This window comes from Pagrus major, chromosome 10 (genome assembly GCF_040436345.1).
Source record: "Pagrus major chromosome 10, Pma_NU_1.0".
NCBI lineage: Eukaryota > Metazoa > Chordata > Actinopteri > Spariformes > Sparidae > Pagrus > Pagrus major.
Window position 1 is genome coordinate 9,240,368 of NC_133224.1, and position 18,108 is coordinate 9,258,475.

An 18,108-nucleotide genomic window follows, 5' to 3' on the forward strand; every position below is an offset into this window, starting at 1 on the left:
CTCGGGACTTCTTTTGACTTGGATTATGTTGGACTGGCTACCAGAATAGATAAACAGTGTTCTAGGTCCCCAGAACACTGTTTGAAGCTAGAAAGCTGGCAGGGTCCGCCACATATAAACATTGTAAAACATTATGAAATTGTGTTGTCCTTTAAGGTCAGCTTGTTTATTCAGTCATGAAATAGGGAGTGTGTTTATTCAGTTTGTTTGGGCTTACAAAAATTCAGTCAATGAAGATCTTTCTCTTCTGATTAAAATGTCTTCCCCAAATCTACATAATGCTCCTTTAAAATATAAAATATGATGTGAATGTGAGGGCTCACTGTCGGGAGGATAAACAACAGCACACTCCTCTTCTCTGACGGTCCCTGTTAGACACACACACACATCAGTTACCAAGAATAACAGCATCTTGTGTGTGTGCGTCCTTATTACTACTGTCATCTATGAGTGTGTGCAGACTCGTTATGTAAGGTCATCTGAGTGAAGAGGCACTCCTGTGAGCTCATGTGATGACTGGGTGTGTGTGTCCTTGTTGAAGTGGAGAAATTCAAAGTCAGAATTTTAACATTCACAATATTAATGAGGTAATAACACACACTCATAGATATTTATTTTATTCAGTTTATTCAGCCTTGAAAACAAAAAGAGTTTGTTTATTTAGTTTGTTGGGTCATTAAAAAAAAAAATCTTCTGATTAAAATTTCTTTCCCAAAACTACATAGTGCACCTTTAAGTACAATACTTGAGTAAATGTAGTCTACTTAGTTACAACCCCACCACCACTGATGTTTTTCATGTACAAAAAGGGCTTAAATTGAAATTTAATGTGTAAAATTCTTGGATTTTTTTGCATTTGACCTGTAAAATCATACAGCAATCACAAACGTTGATTTGTAACTGTCATTTTAACGTGTGGAAATAAAAAGCACATGATACAAAAATTTGTTATACTTCCATGTTGCTCTGGTGTACCGTCGGAACAGATTTTCAGCTCGGAACCAAAGTCTCCGGCTCTTGTTTCCCCCCTGACCCTCCGTCCTCAGTTGCTAAGTAACCTCTGCAGGGGGCGGCTGCCGCATCGCCGGATGCTACTAGCGTACAAAACATCAAACTGTGCCGTTTCACACGCAAAACTAAGCGCCAAACTGACAAGGAGGATGGACGAGGGCACCGAGTTGTCTCTGACCATCGCTCACATCGTCCAGCGGCTGAAAGGAAGCCATTTACACTCTCAGATAGAGAGACAAGCCAAAGTGAGTACAGGTAGCTAGCATGTGGCTAACGATGCGGAGCAGGTTGCTGTCAATCTCAGAGTTGAATTCCTACTTCTAGTTTATTTATTTAATTTTATCTTTTATATACTTTAAACTATAACAGCTTCATTTCATTCTTCTCCACATGTTATTTAGGAGTGTTTACATCAACCTGAGATAAAATTGGAGTCCCTTAAAGAGGATGTGCGCAGTTTTCTCAAAACATCAGGTGGGCACAATATTTACAGCATCTGTAACACACACACACACTGGCACAGCTCACTTCCGGTTGTAATAAAAATGATGTATTGATTTTCTTTTAATGTTTTTCAGGCTGGGAAAGAAAGCTGCAGAATGCAGTGTACAGAGAACTGCATGTGTAAGTTACATTGAATTTAATGTGAAGCACTAGCATGAATAAACAACAAAAAAGACGTGTACAAATGATGCTTTAAATTCTCAATATTCATTTAATTTGCAGGAACTCAGGAACTTTTAGTGCATATTTCAGGACACAGTAGGAGAGAAAGAGAAGATTACGACAGCTATAAAGCTCAGAAAATGTGTAAATTGTCCTTTACTGGAGTGGCTAGCTTGTTAGATATGAAGCAAATGGACCGAACCTTGATCAAGTCAATGTTCACTCCTGAACAGAATCTTAATGCTTCTGGCTGGTGTGTTTAAATGATGTGACACATTTAAGCACCTCAGGATATTGTTAATTTTCATTTAAAAACACACCCATGCTTTTAGCCTGAATCATAAAGTTGTGCGCGAATATAAAAAGAGTGGCGTAAAGATTCATCTGTTTGACACTTAACTGCCCACAGATGTAACAGATGCTGTCACCCACTTGGCAGCACAGAGCTCTCCACCCCCTCATCAACACTAAATACTTATCCTCTTGGTCATTTTATTATTCTTGCGTCTAAATCAGGGCTGCATACTATGGTAAAAGCACCATATTCCGTCATTTTGACACATATTATGATAGTCACATGTGGCACGATGAGTGGGAATGATCATTTTTGCATCACCCTTTTTATTTTCACTGACAAAAACTGTTAAAATCACAATAAGATGATACTTGTCAGGGTCTCTGTACAAGACAAACATGTTTCCTTACATCTAAAGTTGAAGATCTGAGGGCCAGGGCATCTCTGCAGCAATGCAGTACTTCATTATAATGATAGAATAGAAAAACTAGCTCACATACATTTATATACACTCATATCAAGAGCTTTCAGAGCCTCTGAGTGATAGACAGGTGCTTTTAAAGTTGATTATGCAGAATGACACTCCCTAATTCATTCAAATACAGTTTATATGTATTGAGGTGAAGCATTGTCATATAAAATGAGAAGTTTTCTTATTAAAGAACAATTTATTACTTGCACACACTTGTTTACACAGGCTGAGGATATGTGTGTAAGAATTAGGATAAAGCTTATGAGGTAAACGTGCAGTTGTAAAAGTGGTATATGCTTTGATTTTGTCCCTCCTGTCAGTATTATTGGCTTTAAATGTTTACTCGGACTTACTGCATGTACTCAATTTTTTGGGCTGATGCTGCTACCAATATTATCGAACACTTACGACGAAGATATTCAACTGAAGCAGGATATTTAACAGTTTAACATTAACCTTTATATCATCTAAAATGACATTAGTGCACTGAAACAGTAAACGTAAGTGTGAATTTAATGATTATAAATTACTCAAAGCATATTTATATGCATTAAAATGTCTAAAAAAAATCTGCCAAACTGGGCAGCACATACCGTGATACTGATAAATCTGTGCTAGGTCAATATCAGCCGATAATATCCAGATGTAAGTTCCCTTTAAGGTCTCTTTACTAATCTTTAAACCAATCGGCTAAATAAGTTGAGAACTCTTTGAACTTCAATAAACAGCCGTGATAAGTGTCCTCTCTTACCTTTGAGGGTAACATCCCCTCGTCGCTCTCTCGAGGCTCAGACCGCAACATGGGACACTTAATGCTTTGCTTTTAAAGGACGACATATAACATTGACTGATGCCTACTCGGCCATTAGTCAGCCCTATGTGCTCTTATAGGTGTTTAGATTAGGTTGAACGTTGTTTAACGCACTGAGACCTTGAGTCATTCAATATGAGCACGAGGGGAAAAGACGCGAGACGATTGCTCTGACTCATCTGGGCTCCATGTGCAGGGCCTGTTTGTAAGAAAAATCTCAACATTTTATTAGCCCTTTTGTTTGACAGCTCACTTCTCTCAAGCACTTGAATGCAGTCCTCTCTGAACGATGTGTTGTTTGTGTTCATAGTGGCTTCAGTCCCTCAAAACTGTCAGTCTTTTTGTGAAAACACAGCAGCTGTTTTTTTGCTGTATTTACTTGATCAACTTGTGTTGTACCATAACGCTCCTCGCCCCTCTGCTCTTGTGTTTGCTTATTCTAGCCAGCTGCCCCCGAGCCATCCCGCAGCTCCTCCAGAGCATCTCAAAGAGCCGCTGGCCTACATGCGCAAGGCACAGGTCAGTCTGTCCACTCTCATCTCCATCACTCCTCACTTGTTCTTCTTCTACCTCTGTGACTCGTTTTTTTTTTTTTGCCTGCCAAATTCAAAGACGTAGACGTATTTGACACAAGGTATCTGAAGCCCAAATGTTTCTGTGTGTTTATTTGTATGTGTGTGTGCTCTCTTACACAGGCCAGCTGGGAGAAGCGCGTCCTCAAAAGCCTGAACAGCATGAGTACAGAGCTCGAAGTGCCTCTGGCTCGCATGGTAGCTAAAATATTGTCAATCACAGCTAACGTAGCATAATTACAACAGCTATTCACGTTCTCTAGCTTCCCTTTGAGTACAGTGCATCTTATTATCATCGTGGTTGGGTTTAACAATAGCCGAGAGCTAGTTCAGCAATGAAGCAATGAGCAATGACGATAAACAGGCACTGCTGTTCTGAATCTGTTTATTTGTACACAGAATGCAAATTTATGACCACAGAACCTTATTTTCCGACATGACGATTTCAAGATTGCTCCTGCTTTAGCCGTACGCTTTGTTGAAGTCCTCTCTCTTTCCGCCCCCGCTCCACAGAGGCCTGCAGTGGAGCAGAAGGAGCTCACCAACAAATGGAACGAGATGGGCACCGATGAACCAGGTCTGGAGACATTACCCAGGGGTTTGGCCCCCGAGCGGTCTGCCTTTTATGAAAGATTACTGTTGATGTGTGTGTATGCTGGTACATCTTTCAGACATTGGCGTATTAACACATCTCTGATACAGATCTACCACTTCCGAGCTTGTTTCTTAACTGGTATTTATCCAGGGAACGCTCTCTTAGAGACTGAGTTTGACTGGGCAACATCTGACAAGTATTTAGTGTGTTTTCCAGACTCAAACGTATGTTAAAGGACATTTTTAAGAGGAATGCATACAGAATATTTCTATTTTATTTTTGAAGATATCTATTCTCTATTATTTCGCATACTTCACCTTGAAAACCGTCGCCATTTCAGTACATTGGGCAGTACATTGACAAAGAATCCCGTGTCCTAACAACGCTATCACAGCTCAGTGGCGTATACTAACATTTAGGATGTGCCGTCCCCCGGCTATAAACACTTTGGACTGCGAGTATAGAAGCTGTCCAGACTCCTTGGACGGAGCTGCGATAACGAGCAGCACCCCTCCTTCCGTCCAAAACCTTAATGTGCCCTCGTTCTGCGGATGACACAGCACTTGAATTTACTGCCGCGTCATAAAGACGGTGGATGAAGTCCCACTTGAAGCCTTTGCTGGTCTTTTGACTTTTGCAGAAGCGGCCAGCTCCGGCTGCGTCACAGATGAAGTGTATTCAAGTTCAAGTTGATGAGATTGACTGTATGGTTGGATTCATTTGTGTAGTCTAGGTTTTACAGCTGTTAAATCTGTTTTGAAATTGCATATGTAAACATGGTGTACATGTAGCAGCTGGGATCAACTAAGATACATAAAAGTCTTTGTATCTCTGCAGATTTAAGTCGCTTTAGGCCTGTCTACGCCCCCAAAGACTTTCTGGAGGTAAGCAGAGTTCTTGCATGTCAGAGTTTACAGAGTGAGCTGGAGATTAAAGTAAGAAAAATGTATCTCATTATCCTGCGTTATTGCTTTCTACACAGGTGTTAATCAGCCTGCGGAACCCGAATCACGACAGCAGTGAGGACGTCAGCGTCAGGAGCCACTGGGGTCTCATCCAGGTTCCCCTTAATGTCAGGGACATCCCACAGCTGGTAGGGAGCCATTGTGACTGCTCATGTGTGTGCGTGTCTGTCTGCAGGTGTTTTGTCCATTATTGACCTCAATGCATATAACAGTATATCCTATTAAGCTGCTTCAGGAAATGCGCAATAGATGGATATTAAACTGTTAATATCTTGTGGTGTTTTTTTGTGTTAAAATCTCAGAGACGGGCTTACTCAGAGCTGAATCTGACCACAGGGCAGTTGGGGATTGATGACCACGCACACATCCATCCAGGTATATGAAAATAGCATTTGGCCGTCTTAGCTGAAGGAACAGTTTGACTTTTGTTTGACCGTTTGTTTTCTTTCCGAGAGTTAGGATCAGATGATTGATACCACTCTCATGTCTTTACGATAAATGTGTAGCTTTAGTTAGAGACTGATTATCTTAGCTTAAAGGCGCATTCTGGTATTTTTAAACCTAGGCCTTATGTTTACATATTTTGGGGTGTGAATGACTAATAGGTACATATAGTTTTGGAATTGGTCCAGTAGATAGCTTCAGCCTGCAGCCACGGCATGGGCTTTAATGGCTGTAGTGTAATCCTTTGGGGCAAAATACGTCCACTAAAAGTGCTTGTTTTTGCCACTGACAGGCTGTGATGTTATTATTAAGCACCTGACAACATTATAGAAAAGATTCCTACAAAAATAGACCTTTTGTTAATGAGTATTTTAGAAGAAGAAACAGCTGGCCCTGGTCGCGGCTGCTGGCTGAGGCGATCTTCTGGACTGTTTCTAAAACATTTTGTACCTAGCTCGTCTTTTACGCACCAAAATATGGAAACATAGGCCCCCGGGAATGAGCTTGGCCCTGTTCAAAGCTGATAAAACGAACCTTTTATTTTGGCTGTAATGAATCAGAAATACTCTGTAATGAATGTGTTTACCGAATGAACAGTGGGGTTAACCGGTGTGTATAACACTCCGGCCCTCATATCAGCCTGTGTTTCTCTCCTGCGACTCATGGCTGCCTGGGTTTCCTCAAACTGTATCTCTGTTAAGTCCAGATATTGACATTGTTACAGTCTGGTGTTCAGGCTTGAAATAGAATCATATCCACAGTCTCTGTGTTTGTAAATCAAACTGATAACATTAGCTTGATAGACTGAGCCATTACCAGACGATCATTGATGCGTCTGTTTTGTTCTTTTTTTCTGATCCCTGCACAGACTTGTTCGAAAACGAGTATGTTCAAATCGGGAAAAAAGGTTAGTGTTTTTATTGTTTAATTGTCTGTAAATGCCTTTTTTGTTTTTCTAATCTTTTAATTGACTCATTTACTCTATGAATAGATCTAGATTCAGGCCCAAGCACCCAACGCAACATGGATTTCATCAGTATTGACTCTCTTTAACCTGATATTAAGTCAATGAACTTGTCTTCTGTCTATCTGTGGTGTGTTATGTAGTTTTGAGTTTTATATTGTGCTTAATTTAGACCATTAAAGATTTGGATTTATTTTTACTTTAAAGAGTCTCTTTCTGGAGGTAAGTATCAGAAAATCTATTCGTATCCATCTCGTCTTTAAGAAAAAAACCTGAAAGAGAGGGACAAATACTTATTATAGGCACTGCTATAAAAAGTAACGATGAGTAAAGATGTTCTGAAGATACATTTAATCATATATCGAGTCGTTACAATCACTTGCTGACTGCATATTCCCTCCGCACTCTCAGGTGCCTTAATCGGCCTGAGACACGCTTTAACTCTTATCTCACTGCTCTGCTATGAACCCGGCGTAAACACCGACCTTATAATGGACACCAATCAGACATCAATCGACAAGAAGCTTAAAAACACAAACTCGATTTTATATACACAGCCACAAGACCGTTGTCCACTAATTCACCCTCGGTTGGCTGCCGAGCTGCGAGTTGTATTCCAGGCCAAGTGTTAAGTGCACTCAAATAGGAAATTTAAGAGCCGAGGAGTGTGTTCGTTTATGTTATGACTGGCCAGCACCTTAAGTCAAGGGCCGCGTGTTTTTGGCTACTGTCACAACAGAGATTTAGGGTAGAGTGGACATGTGGGAGAGATTGTTGAGTGTTTTCAGGAAAGTTATGTAATAATTAACCATTATGGGAACGTCTGTGTTATGATTTTTTATTGTTTATAAGTTTTCTGAAGGGGCAGAATGAAATTGTGAACCTGTGTGTACATTTGAGTGTGGATGTTATGCTGCGGCTCACCCACTCTCTTAGATTTTTAATAGACATATTTGTAGTCCCCATTGAAGGATGTTTTAGTTTAGTTCTAATGGAGGTCACGCTTTCCAAGTTTTCTTGGAAAAAAAACAAACCTCTTACCAGTTTAAGAATTGTACCGCCTGCTTGTTGTCGTGCAGGTGTTCATTTTCTCAGCTGATTCAGTTGCCCGGTCCTATTTTGGATGACTCTGCTGTTTGTACATATTATGTCATTCTGGCCATTTCTGTTGATTCTTGTTGGTCAGATGCATTCTTGGTTGGCAAGGCAAAGTTCGGGATTTATTCTGTCTTCCTCCAGTTTTTTTTTTTTTTTTTAGCGTTATAGTTTGTCTTCAAAGTGAGACTACACAAGTGACAATAATGGGATAATGCTGGATGTTAAAATACTCTGTGGCAGCAGCACAAATAGAGTCATAAAGTCAGTTAAACTACAAAATTGACCACATTTTTGTCTGCATTAGCCACTGTAAGCTACTGGTCAAACCCCTCTGTGTATTGAACTGAACAACGATGTGTTTTACTGCATATGAATGAAACTTTTTGTGGTCAAAGTCGAGCTTTAAAGGTTGACTGCGTAGCTTGTAGGGGGATTAAGGGGAAGAAATGGAATATAATATTCATAATGAATGACTTCATGAGTTAATAATCTCTCGAAGATTCACTGAAACTGGGCGGGAAACGAGGGTGAGACAAAATGTGCTTGGTCCCCACTGCTAGATGCCAATAAATCCTGCAGACTGGACCTTTTTAAAATGTAATGGAAGACTGGATATGGCAAGAACTGGCAAGAAGAATCCAGTGAGATTTTACAAATTAGGAGATGGTTAGCCTCACTTAGCATATTGACTGATCACAGGGGAAACAGCTAGCCTGGCTTGGTTCAAAGGTAAAGAATCCACCCACGAGCGCCTGTAAAGCTCACTGATTAATATGTTATGTCTCGTTTGTTTGCACAAGTGGTGGTTTTTACAAGGTGAAGTTTGTGCCAGAGTATTTCTTGGCATGACGTCTTGGAGTCCCCTGGTGAGGTTGCCAGGCAAGCAACAGAGACTCCACAAAGTAACTGAGAAATTGTCTGGTGGATTTTTTTTTATTACCCTTCACACAGAGCCATGCTAGCTGTTTCCCTCTGCTTCCAGTCATTATGCTAAGATAAGCTAATCCTAGCTCTAGCTCCTTTCTGCCTTTATGTCTCATGCACTGCTTTCTATTGTTCCCTCTAACTTTTTGTCTTTTTTATATCCAGTGGTTATGGAGCAGGACAGTGCAGCAGCACAGCAGTACAGCAGGCAGGGCTGTCCCACTGGGCTCCGGGCGGACCTCTGGGCCCTCATCCTTAACTCTACTAACCAGCCACAGGTACTATATGCACACACACGCACAAACACACAGCCGCTTTACATGCTGCCGATGGCTGTCAGTGTTATGACGCAGCCAGCATGCGCACACAGCTGCAGTGATTCCCAAACTGTATGTTTACTACGAGGCTGCAGTCATTTTCACAGTTAGCGGCCGGGTATGTTTTTGTTTCAGTGGAGAATTCTGATTGCATTGTTCGTTTGTATGTTTGGATTCACACTGTACAGTAAAAAACCAACATATGGGACACCAGCTGACCTACGGCCTCTATGTAATCTGCGTATTAGCCCCCGGATTGTTTATCTTAGCTCACTGCGGCTTGTCCCGTGTGTACAAATGCTAAGATAATCAAATGCTGGCGATTTAGCTCAGTTAGCCCAAACAGAGCAGCCACCCGCCTGTGTGGCAAAGCGCTGTGTAAACGCTGCAGTCCAGAGTCTCCGGTTGAGGCCAAGTCGATAAAACAATGCTTGTGATGGGAAGATTGATTTCTGAGGGAGAGTTACGGGGATCTGACTGAGGCCTGCAGAGTGTTAGCATGTGCTGTGGATGGCGCAAGGGCAAACACATTAAACAGTCAGAGTTGGCTCAGGACGGTATGTGCACTGTCTCAGTATTTGTTCCAATTCGTGCTAAATTACGTAACCTGCTGACTGCTAAATACTCTCTGAATAAATAATCATTTTGTCACAGAATGCCTTAGCTTGGGTGCCATCTTGCCTCATTATAGGTAGATTACTTTACAATTGCAGCAATAGTCAACCCTAACGTCCAAGATATATAATGAATTTTAGCAGGACCTATTTTAAGTCTCCTCCACTGATGCTGTCCACATTACCGTGACCGTTTCAATGTTCTACCTCAGCTGTCAAAATGACCATCTCTGTTTCCGTTCTCCTCACATCCTTCCGCAACGCTGATCGCTGCCAAGGCGCTTCACAGCCGTCACAGAAGACATTTTCATCGCTCCGTCCACCCTCTCGCCTGTTCTTTGGTTCATTTATGATAAGCCGTCTCAAACCGGAGACGCCTTTGAGTTTAACCATGTGGTCGGAAACATGATAGCCATCCGTCAAGTTTGGTGTAATCCTCCTGTCAGCGCTGTCAGAACATGTAAAGTCGATTAAGCAACGTTTGTAAAGGGGGATATTTTACCTATCATATTTATCACTGGAACTTGCATTATAGGATTAACAGCAAGTCATAAACAAACATTTTGTCAACAATTTAATGTATCACCAAGACCACACATACAGTTTACGTTGGGTTCTCTGCTGTTTCAGGACGTGATGCATTATGAACAGCTCACGGCTGGAGTCATCCAACATGACCTGCTGGTGGACAACCTCATCTATAAGGTACACTCCTCTACACTGTCACTGTTTATGAAGCAGCATAGCCAAGACGGACCAGTGAATTATTGAACAAATACCAGCGTTCCCACTAATCCTTGAAATCCTTGAAACTTTGTGAATTTTAGGGGGGAGAAATCAAGGCCTTGAAAGCTTTTGAAAATAGACATAAGTGCCTGAGTTTATATATTTCATACAAGAATAGAAATTGAAGTTCTTTTTATATTTTTTTCCCACATTCAAGCCTCTCTGTTTTTACTTGTTGTCTGCGAGTCCTTGAATTTGATTTTCAAGAAGGCATGTGAACCATGAACGACTGAAAGCTTTGGTTTTCTGGTAAACTTGGGACTTCCATCACCAAAATATTTGTCCTGCTTCACATAAACCTTGATACTAAAGTTATCTGGAAACATATAGCCGTAACATTTACTGTACGTTTTCCCTTTGATGTTTGCCCTGCCCTCCAGGATGTGAAGCTCACCGCCAGTAATGACGACTACTACTTCGTGTTTGAGGATTTCCTCTATCAGGTAGGATCAACTCTATATATCCACGACTAAATGAGCCACATTTATAAGCAGAGTTCGGGAGAAAAACAGATACTCAGTTACTATTTATTAATGTTCAGCACAATCTCGGTGCGGTTAGATTTGAGTTTATTGAAAGTGGCTGGAAAATATAAGCAAACCTCCCGAAACTTCTCACATTTCACTTAAAATGTTGCCTAATCCTAACCGGTGCTCGGAAATATGTGATATCACAAATCAGTGGGGCTGCAATGGAAAGGTTTATTTTTATTATGGATTAATCTGACATTTATTTTGAAGATTTCACATCCATAAAATGTCAAGTAATTACAAAAATAGCTCCCTCACAATTTTCCAGAGAAAAGTGATGACTTCACATTGTTTCTTTTTATAGTATAAAACCCAAAGACTCTTCATTTACTGTCATAAATGACAAAAACAGCAAATTCTTACATTTAAGAAGCTGAAACCAGCAGATATTTGGCATTTTTGCTTGAAAAACGACTGAAACGATTAATCGATTATCAAAATAGTTTGGTGAACTTACTGATTAATTGCCTAATGGTTGCAGCTCTACCAATCAGTTATGTAGGCTCCTACAAATACAAATACAAATTAAGAGGAAGAATCCTTTGACTTCCTCAAACATTCAAACTCAGAGAACAGTTTCTGTAGGACAACATTCCTCTTTACTTACATTTATACAGACGAGGATGTGAGCTGTTATTATTCTCTGGCAGTCACTGATCTGTTTGCCTTTTGCGCTCAGCAGATAAACCTGTATATACACTCGGCAACCGGTTTATTCAGCAGCTGTTAACATGTCATGCTCCTCTGTGACCAGCTGATGAGTACACAGGCGTTGCAAGAACAAAGCTCCAGTATCACTGTCAATATTGGCTTCTGGTAAACTCACTACCAGGCAGTGAAAGAATCCGCTCGCTATGGGGCGAGTGTGGATTCACACAGGTGGCGTTGAAGTTTTTAGGAAGTAATTCCCCATAAATGTTAGAAGAGGAGTCACTGATTGTGAAATACTTGGCCGATATAGATGTTTTTATATGTCCCCAACTGATTAGGTACCCTAAATAACAGAGTTAATACAAAGTAAAATGCCTTTCTGGTCTTTGAGACTACGTTAAAGAGATAAAAACCCATACTGAGCTGTGACATCAAGGGGAAAAAGACTAAATTAATCTACTTTCTTTCATCTCTTTCTAAAAGTTTTCTAAAGATACACAGCAGGTACACTTAAAGGTCATACAGAAGACAGTGTAGATACATGCTATAATCCTCTTTTTGTAGTCTTGAACAAATGGCTGCCGATCTTATTTTTGCCCTGACAGATTAGTTTTCCACCCGATGTAATTCATCTGAAGTGGCCTGTAGGAAATGAAATCTGTTCTCAAAAAGGCACAGAAATGGGACTGTGATGGAAAGCGCTCCTACTTATACAGTCATTTTGTGAAACAAGAAGCCACTCAAGGCTCTGTTACCGTCTGCTTCAGTACATCCTGGATGATAGCTCCAGGTGGGCTGGGTAATAGAATTCCACCTCAAGAGGAAGAACTGCAGCTCAAGGTCATCACTGGATCGGGGAAAAAGAAGAAAAAGTGTATTAATCACGGTCTCCGTTGGATACTGTTACAATATCACAACATTTGAGCATCTGTAAACTGTAAAACGAATCCAGTATCAGTTACACTTATCTCTAGTTTATCCAAATAAACCAAATGTGTGTGTTCCCAGGTGTTGCTGTGTTTCTCTCGGGACACGGCCGTCTTGGATCACTTCAAATACAACAGTGCCACTCCACCCAAATCCTACATTCAAGGTGAGACGATGTCCACTTCAACAAGGGCACACACACCCAATCATCACAGGAGTGCCTCTTCACTCAGACGACCTTACACAACGAGTCTGCACACACTCATAGATGACAGCAGTAATAAGGACGCACACACACAAGATGCTGTTATTCTTAGTTACTGATGTGTTGATGTTTGGGTGTGTTCAACAGGGAAGGTTGGAGAAGAGGAGTGTTCTGTTGTTTATCCTCCCAACGGTGAGTCCTCACATTCACATCACATTTTATATTTTAAAGGTGCATTATGTAGATTTGGGGAAGACATTTTAATCAGAAGAGAAAACAAAATTAACAAACTCTCTTTGTTTTCATGACGGAATAAACTGAAGAAACAAACTGACCTTAAAGGACAACACATTTTCATTCAGTTTTACTTTGTTTATATGTGGCGGACCCTGCCACCATTCAAGCTTCACACAGTGTTCTGGGACCTTATCTTCCTCTGAGAAAATAAATATTTCTGAGTTTGTATTATCACCTCATTAATATTGTAAATATTAAAATTCTTAGTTTGAATTTCTTCTCCAAAACTACTTATATAGTTTTTTTTTTGGTTGTCTGTGAAAGTTTTGTCTGAAAACAAAAATATCTGTTGCTTATGTCTAATAAATGTTCATGCGTATCAACTTGTTTAAACAGGTGTGATCCCTTTTCATGGCTTTTCAATGTATGGTGAGTTCATTTTGCACCTGTTAACCTTCAGTTCTCACACTAAACTTGTAGGAGGAACCCTGCGAGAGCAACATATAACATTGAGTGTGTGTGTGTGTGTGTGTGTGTGTGTGTGTGTGTGTTTGTCCCACAGTGGCACCTTTGTGTTTCTTGTACAATGAGCCGTCCAAGCTGTACAGTGTATTCAGGGAAATGTACATCCGCTACTTCTTCAGATTGCATTCCATCTCCTCCTCTCCCTCGGTGAGCTCCCTGGTTTTTTGTATACAACTGCTTAAACACGCAAAACATTCTGTTTGTGTGTTTACGTCTGTACATCTCATGCACATGTGCTGCTGCAGGGTATCGTGTCTTTGTGCCTGCAGTTCGAGCGGCTGCTCCAGACCCACCTGCCTCAGCTCTTCTACCACCTCCGGCAGATCGGGGCGCAGCCGTGAGTACACACCGCTTCATCCTCTTGTCTTTGGGGTCCTGTGCAGCTCACCAGTAAGGTGCCGTGCCAAAACTATAGAATTACAGACTTAAAAGTGTAATTCACCAACAGACATAAGCAGTTACAGTAAGATTGATTTTAGTCCACAGAGGAAGTGAAACTACATAACCCTGCTATCCTGCACATGTGTTTGTCTGCAGTCATAAATCTAAAAGACGTCATGTTGTCTTTATGATAGCATCTCTACCTTGTCCAGGCCCATAGAAGTCATATGTTCATTTTAATATAAAACAGCCATAAAAGAAGCCTTTTCTCGCTTTTCATACAGCATTTCTGTCCATTTCTATTCACATCATTAAAACTAAATCATTTCTATGTCTATGTATTTCTGCCTATATATCAATACAGTGTAAGAATCATGCAAACACTTCACACAGACACACATCTTATTTTTGCAATGAGCTACTGCCATCTTGTGGTGAATTACCGGATTACAGTTTCCTAATCAAGAAAATGAAACACATCTGTGGTTATTTAAAAGTTCTCGGAGTATTATTTTTCCTCATTGTAGATCTCATGCTCTGGCAGCCCTCCTTTAATGAGTCAAACACAAATGGATCTTTTTGTCCCCAGGTTGCGTATCGCCTTTAAGTGGATGGTGCGGGCCTTTTCTGGCTATCTGTCCACTGACCAGCTGCTTCTCCTCTGGGACCGAATCCTGGGATATGACTCACTGGAGGTAGTCGCGGGTAAGAGACAGCCACTTTTCTCTCTCTTATTCCAATCTCTTCTTTCCCCACATGCCATCCTTCACTTCTTCTTTATTCTTTGTCCGTCGCTCTCTTAACACCCCCCTCCTCCTCCAGTCCTAGCGGCAGCTGTGTTTGCCTTCCGGGCTGAGAACCTGATGGAAGTGACGTCACTGGCCTCAGCTGAGGTACGTCTGTCTCACATTATACTTGTGTGTGTGTGTGTGTGTGTGTGTGTCTGAAACTCTTGTGCCAGTCCTCTGCCTGTAGCCCTCACATACTCCTGGAAGGCTGTAAATAGCTGTTGATGAGCAGCCAGTACCAGTAACCTAGTCTTCTGCATGCACATGTCTGGAAAAAAAACGGCTGGCTGGACACTTAAGAAGAACTCTCACCCTCTTTACCCCGCCCCGACAACACTCCCCAACTCTTCTGCTGCCATATCCCATCAGAGCTGCTGTTCTTCATTCTGCAGCTAGACGGGTGCATCCTCTATTAGCGTCTGCACCCTCACTCATGTTGCATTGTTACAGTAACCAGTCATGTAATTCTCGCACATGCTTGTACTGTATACCGCTCCCATACTGCGATCCCACTATCATATGACCTGAAACCAGGAGTAAATCATACGATGACTCGCCTCACCCCCTGTTCTCCCCCCTTCCCCCGAGGGTGAGGGGGTTGAACTACAATATGACGCACCAGGGCGACAGGCTGATCCGCTCGTCTAAGATGCTAGCCGGCACTATTTGCTTGCTCATTTACCACCTGCCCCAGAGGAGAGAGGAGATATCATAACATACTGCTCCTTATCTTATATTTAGACGCTCAGGCCCAGTGTTGAAATTTAAAACCTTGTCTCTGAACATGATAGGGTCCCTAAATTTAATCTCCCACCCATCCCAAAAGGAGAGAGCGGGGAGCGGTGTACTCTCAAGCGAGGATTGACGCTTCCCTGGGATCCTGCATCATCATTATGCACGGCGTTCTGTAGGGTGCTTTTTTTAAATCTTGAAATATGTCTCCTGAGACGGTGGGGGGAGGGGTTTGCTTGCTTTGGAGCCCTTCTCATGGGCCATGGGGAGATGACTGCGGTCAGGAGGGGTGTGGATTTAACAGACACATCTCATTTGTGTTTTTTTTAACACACACACTGCAGGCTGTCCTCGCCGACCTTTCAACCCTGAAGGTCATGCCGCTCATCCAGATCTTTCTGTTTGCCACCGCCATCTGAGGAACATGGAGGACGACTACAAAAATGCCACTTTGCGACGCCATAACCACGCCGACACACCAGGCTACAGTGTGACATATCAAGCATTAATAAAACACTTCATCTTGCACTGGTTCAACCAAAAAAGCCAAACCTCTTTTTAGCATGGATGCACCATAAATAGTGAATCCCCCATATCATGTTAGTAGATATTAAACAGTATGTAAGTATAGCCTACACACCAGTAAGGTTAAACTAACCTCCTTAAGCCATATGCTCCGCAGGAAAGACGATCCGCGCAGCAGCGCGGGGATCAGCTGAGGAGCTCATTAGTCGACGAGTTGCATGAAGCAGTAATTGTATTGCGATAGGAGAGAACAACAGCTACGTCTCCAAGCTTGGCTAATGAAGTGTTAATAAGCTGTTGCAATTTATCCCACACTGGAGCTCCTGCTTGTTTTAACACTATTAGATAATGCTGCTGCTGATGGAGGAGAAGATCGGAGGCATTAGCCAGCGTGTTGACAGAAACAGTCAAAAGGCGCAACTTATATAAGTAGAAGCTGCTGTGTGTGCACATAATTTATGTTATTTATGAAAAAATTGTGTAATGCTGCACTTTTAAAGGGACATTTAGCACCTCCAGTGCCAGTATTTATTTAGTTTCATTATGAACATTTTAGATTGTTTTTTTAATTATGCATTTAATCCCTGAATGTATTCACCTATTTTGTAAAAAATATAATGTAAGTCACTTTTGATTTAAATGCAATCAAATCATTTTTTTATTGTATGCACAGCAAGGGAAGACTCACACAGAGAACAGCTGCCTGGATACGTAAATGTCTCTATTTTATATATTACAGGGATGTACAGAGAATGAAAAAATGTGCAAGAGTGCAAATGTTTCCGTCCATTTTTTGTCCGTATAGCCCTGTGATATATGAAATAGAGACATTTAAAATCCGGATTGAAGTGCCAGTCCTCCTTTGCTGTACTGGAACTTTTTGCTTGACTGAAGCACCAGAGAACAAGACAAGCAAAGAAATGTTTTTTTTAAGCCACAGCTCAACCCGTGTACACCATTCCTTTACAACATAACAGTATTCTTTGTCCGTCGATGCCAACGCTTTTCATCCAGCACATTTGAATGTTTATTGTACCCTCAAATAACACTTTTCCTTTTTAAATAAAATGAAGTTTTTTGTTGAATTGCTTCCTCTGGGTTATTGTGTGAAACCGTAAAAGACTCACAACTTGAAATGTTTGACAGCTTTTTAATCAAGCCTCAGCACGTTGACGTCTTTCCTGCTCCTTAATTGATGTTTTCTCTCGGTTTATGTGTCAGGGTAAATATTTAGATAGGGTGTGCTGTATTTTGGAAGCTCACTGAGACAGTAAATGACAGGTAGCAGCACTGAGGGACTTGACTGTCTGCTGTCCCCCTACTCCACCCTCCGCTGCCCTCCGCCTACATGTAGCATCTGCTCTATTCCTCCCTCGTTGTTGGCTGCCGTCCTCCTTGGTGCCCCCTCCGCGGGCTTGTATCGAATTATGCTGTTCTTCTCTTTCGTCTCTCATGCTGCATCTGCCACCTGTTTACTAGGACTCCCACGGCTTTTATCATGTCCGCCCCCACCTCCCAGAAGTCTGTTCCTCCTGAGACAACTATTACCTGCTGCGTGGTTCACTCACACAGAGGTCCCTCCTGGTGGCTGGTGTGTTGCGTTGCGGGGAGATGTGCCTTCTGTCCGTCAACACTCTGAGGCAGTGTCGAGTGCAGTGAACTTAACGAGTGTTTGGACAGCAGTACGTAGCTTGTTCTTGCTACATGTTCTTGTTACTGATGACACAACTATTTTGAGGTGAAATTTGTAACCATATCAAATTTAAAAGTACAAAGAGACAGTTATTTGAAAGATAAATTCACCGCAAACACGAAGATTCGGTCATTATCTACTCACCCCCATACTGATGGAGCATCACAGCAAAACAGCATTGCAGTATTCTCCTTTAAATACAGAAGCAGCTGGGGACTTGTTTTAAAATGTGAAAAAACTACAAACAATAAAACAAAATGGCTTCACATATCTCATTGAGTCTTGAGGAAGCCCCAAGATCCCAAATTGATTTGATAAGATGTCATTTATACTTTTTTTAAAGCTGAAATCTTTACTATAGCTGCTATGCTAAAAGCGTT

At 41.5% G+C, this 18,108-nt stretch overlaps 1 protein-coding gene across 1 annotated transcript; it reads left to right on the forward strand.

The window, feature by feature from the left end:
- The first annotated feature begins 1,090 nt into the window (after nt 1–1,090).
- tbc1d19 (TBC1 domain family, member 19) lies at nt 1,091–17,120 on the forward strand. Its single transcript, XM_073475125.1, has 21 exons — nt 1,091–1,256; nt 1,413–1,485; nt 1,590–1,635; nt 3,699–3,774; nt 3,951–4,025; nt 4,341–4,404; nt 5,260–5,306; nt 5,405–5,515; nt 5,690–5,762; nt 6,700–6,738; nt 8,983–9,095; nt 10,379–10,453; nt 10,915–10,977; nt 12,724–12,808; nt 12,995–13,039; nt 13,481–13,513; nt 13,647–13,756; nt 13,855–13,946; nt 14,580–14,695; nt 14,813–14,883; nt 15,855–17,120. The coding sequence occupies exons 1-21, from the start codon at nt 1,161–1,163 to the stop codon at nt 15,927–15,929; spliced, it is 1,578 nt and encodes a 525-aa protein (XP_073331226.1). The 5' UTR covers nt 1,091–1,160; the 3' UTR covers nt 15,930–17,120.
- Nucleotides 17,121–18,108: the final 988 nt, after the last annotated feature.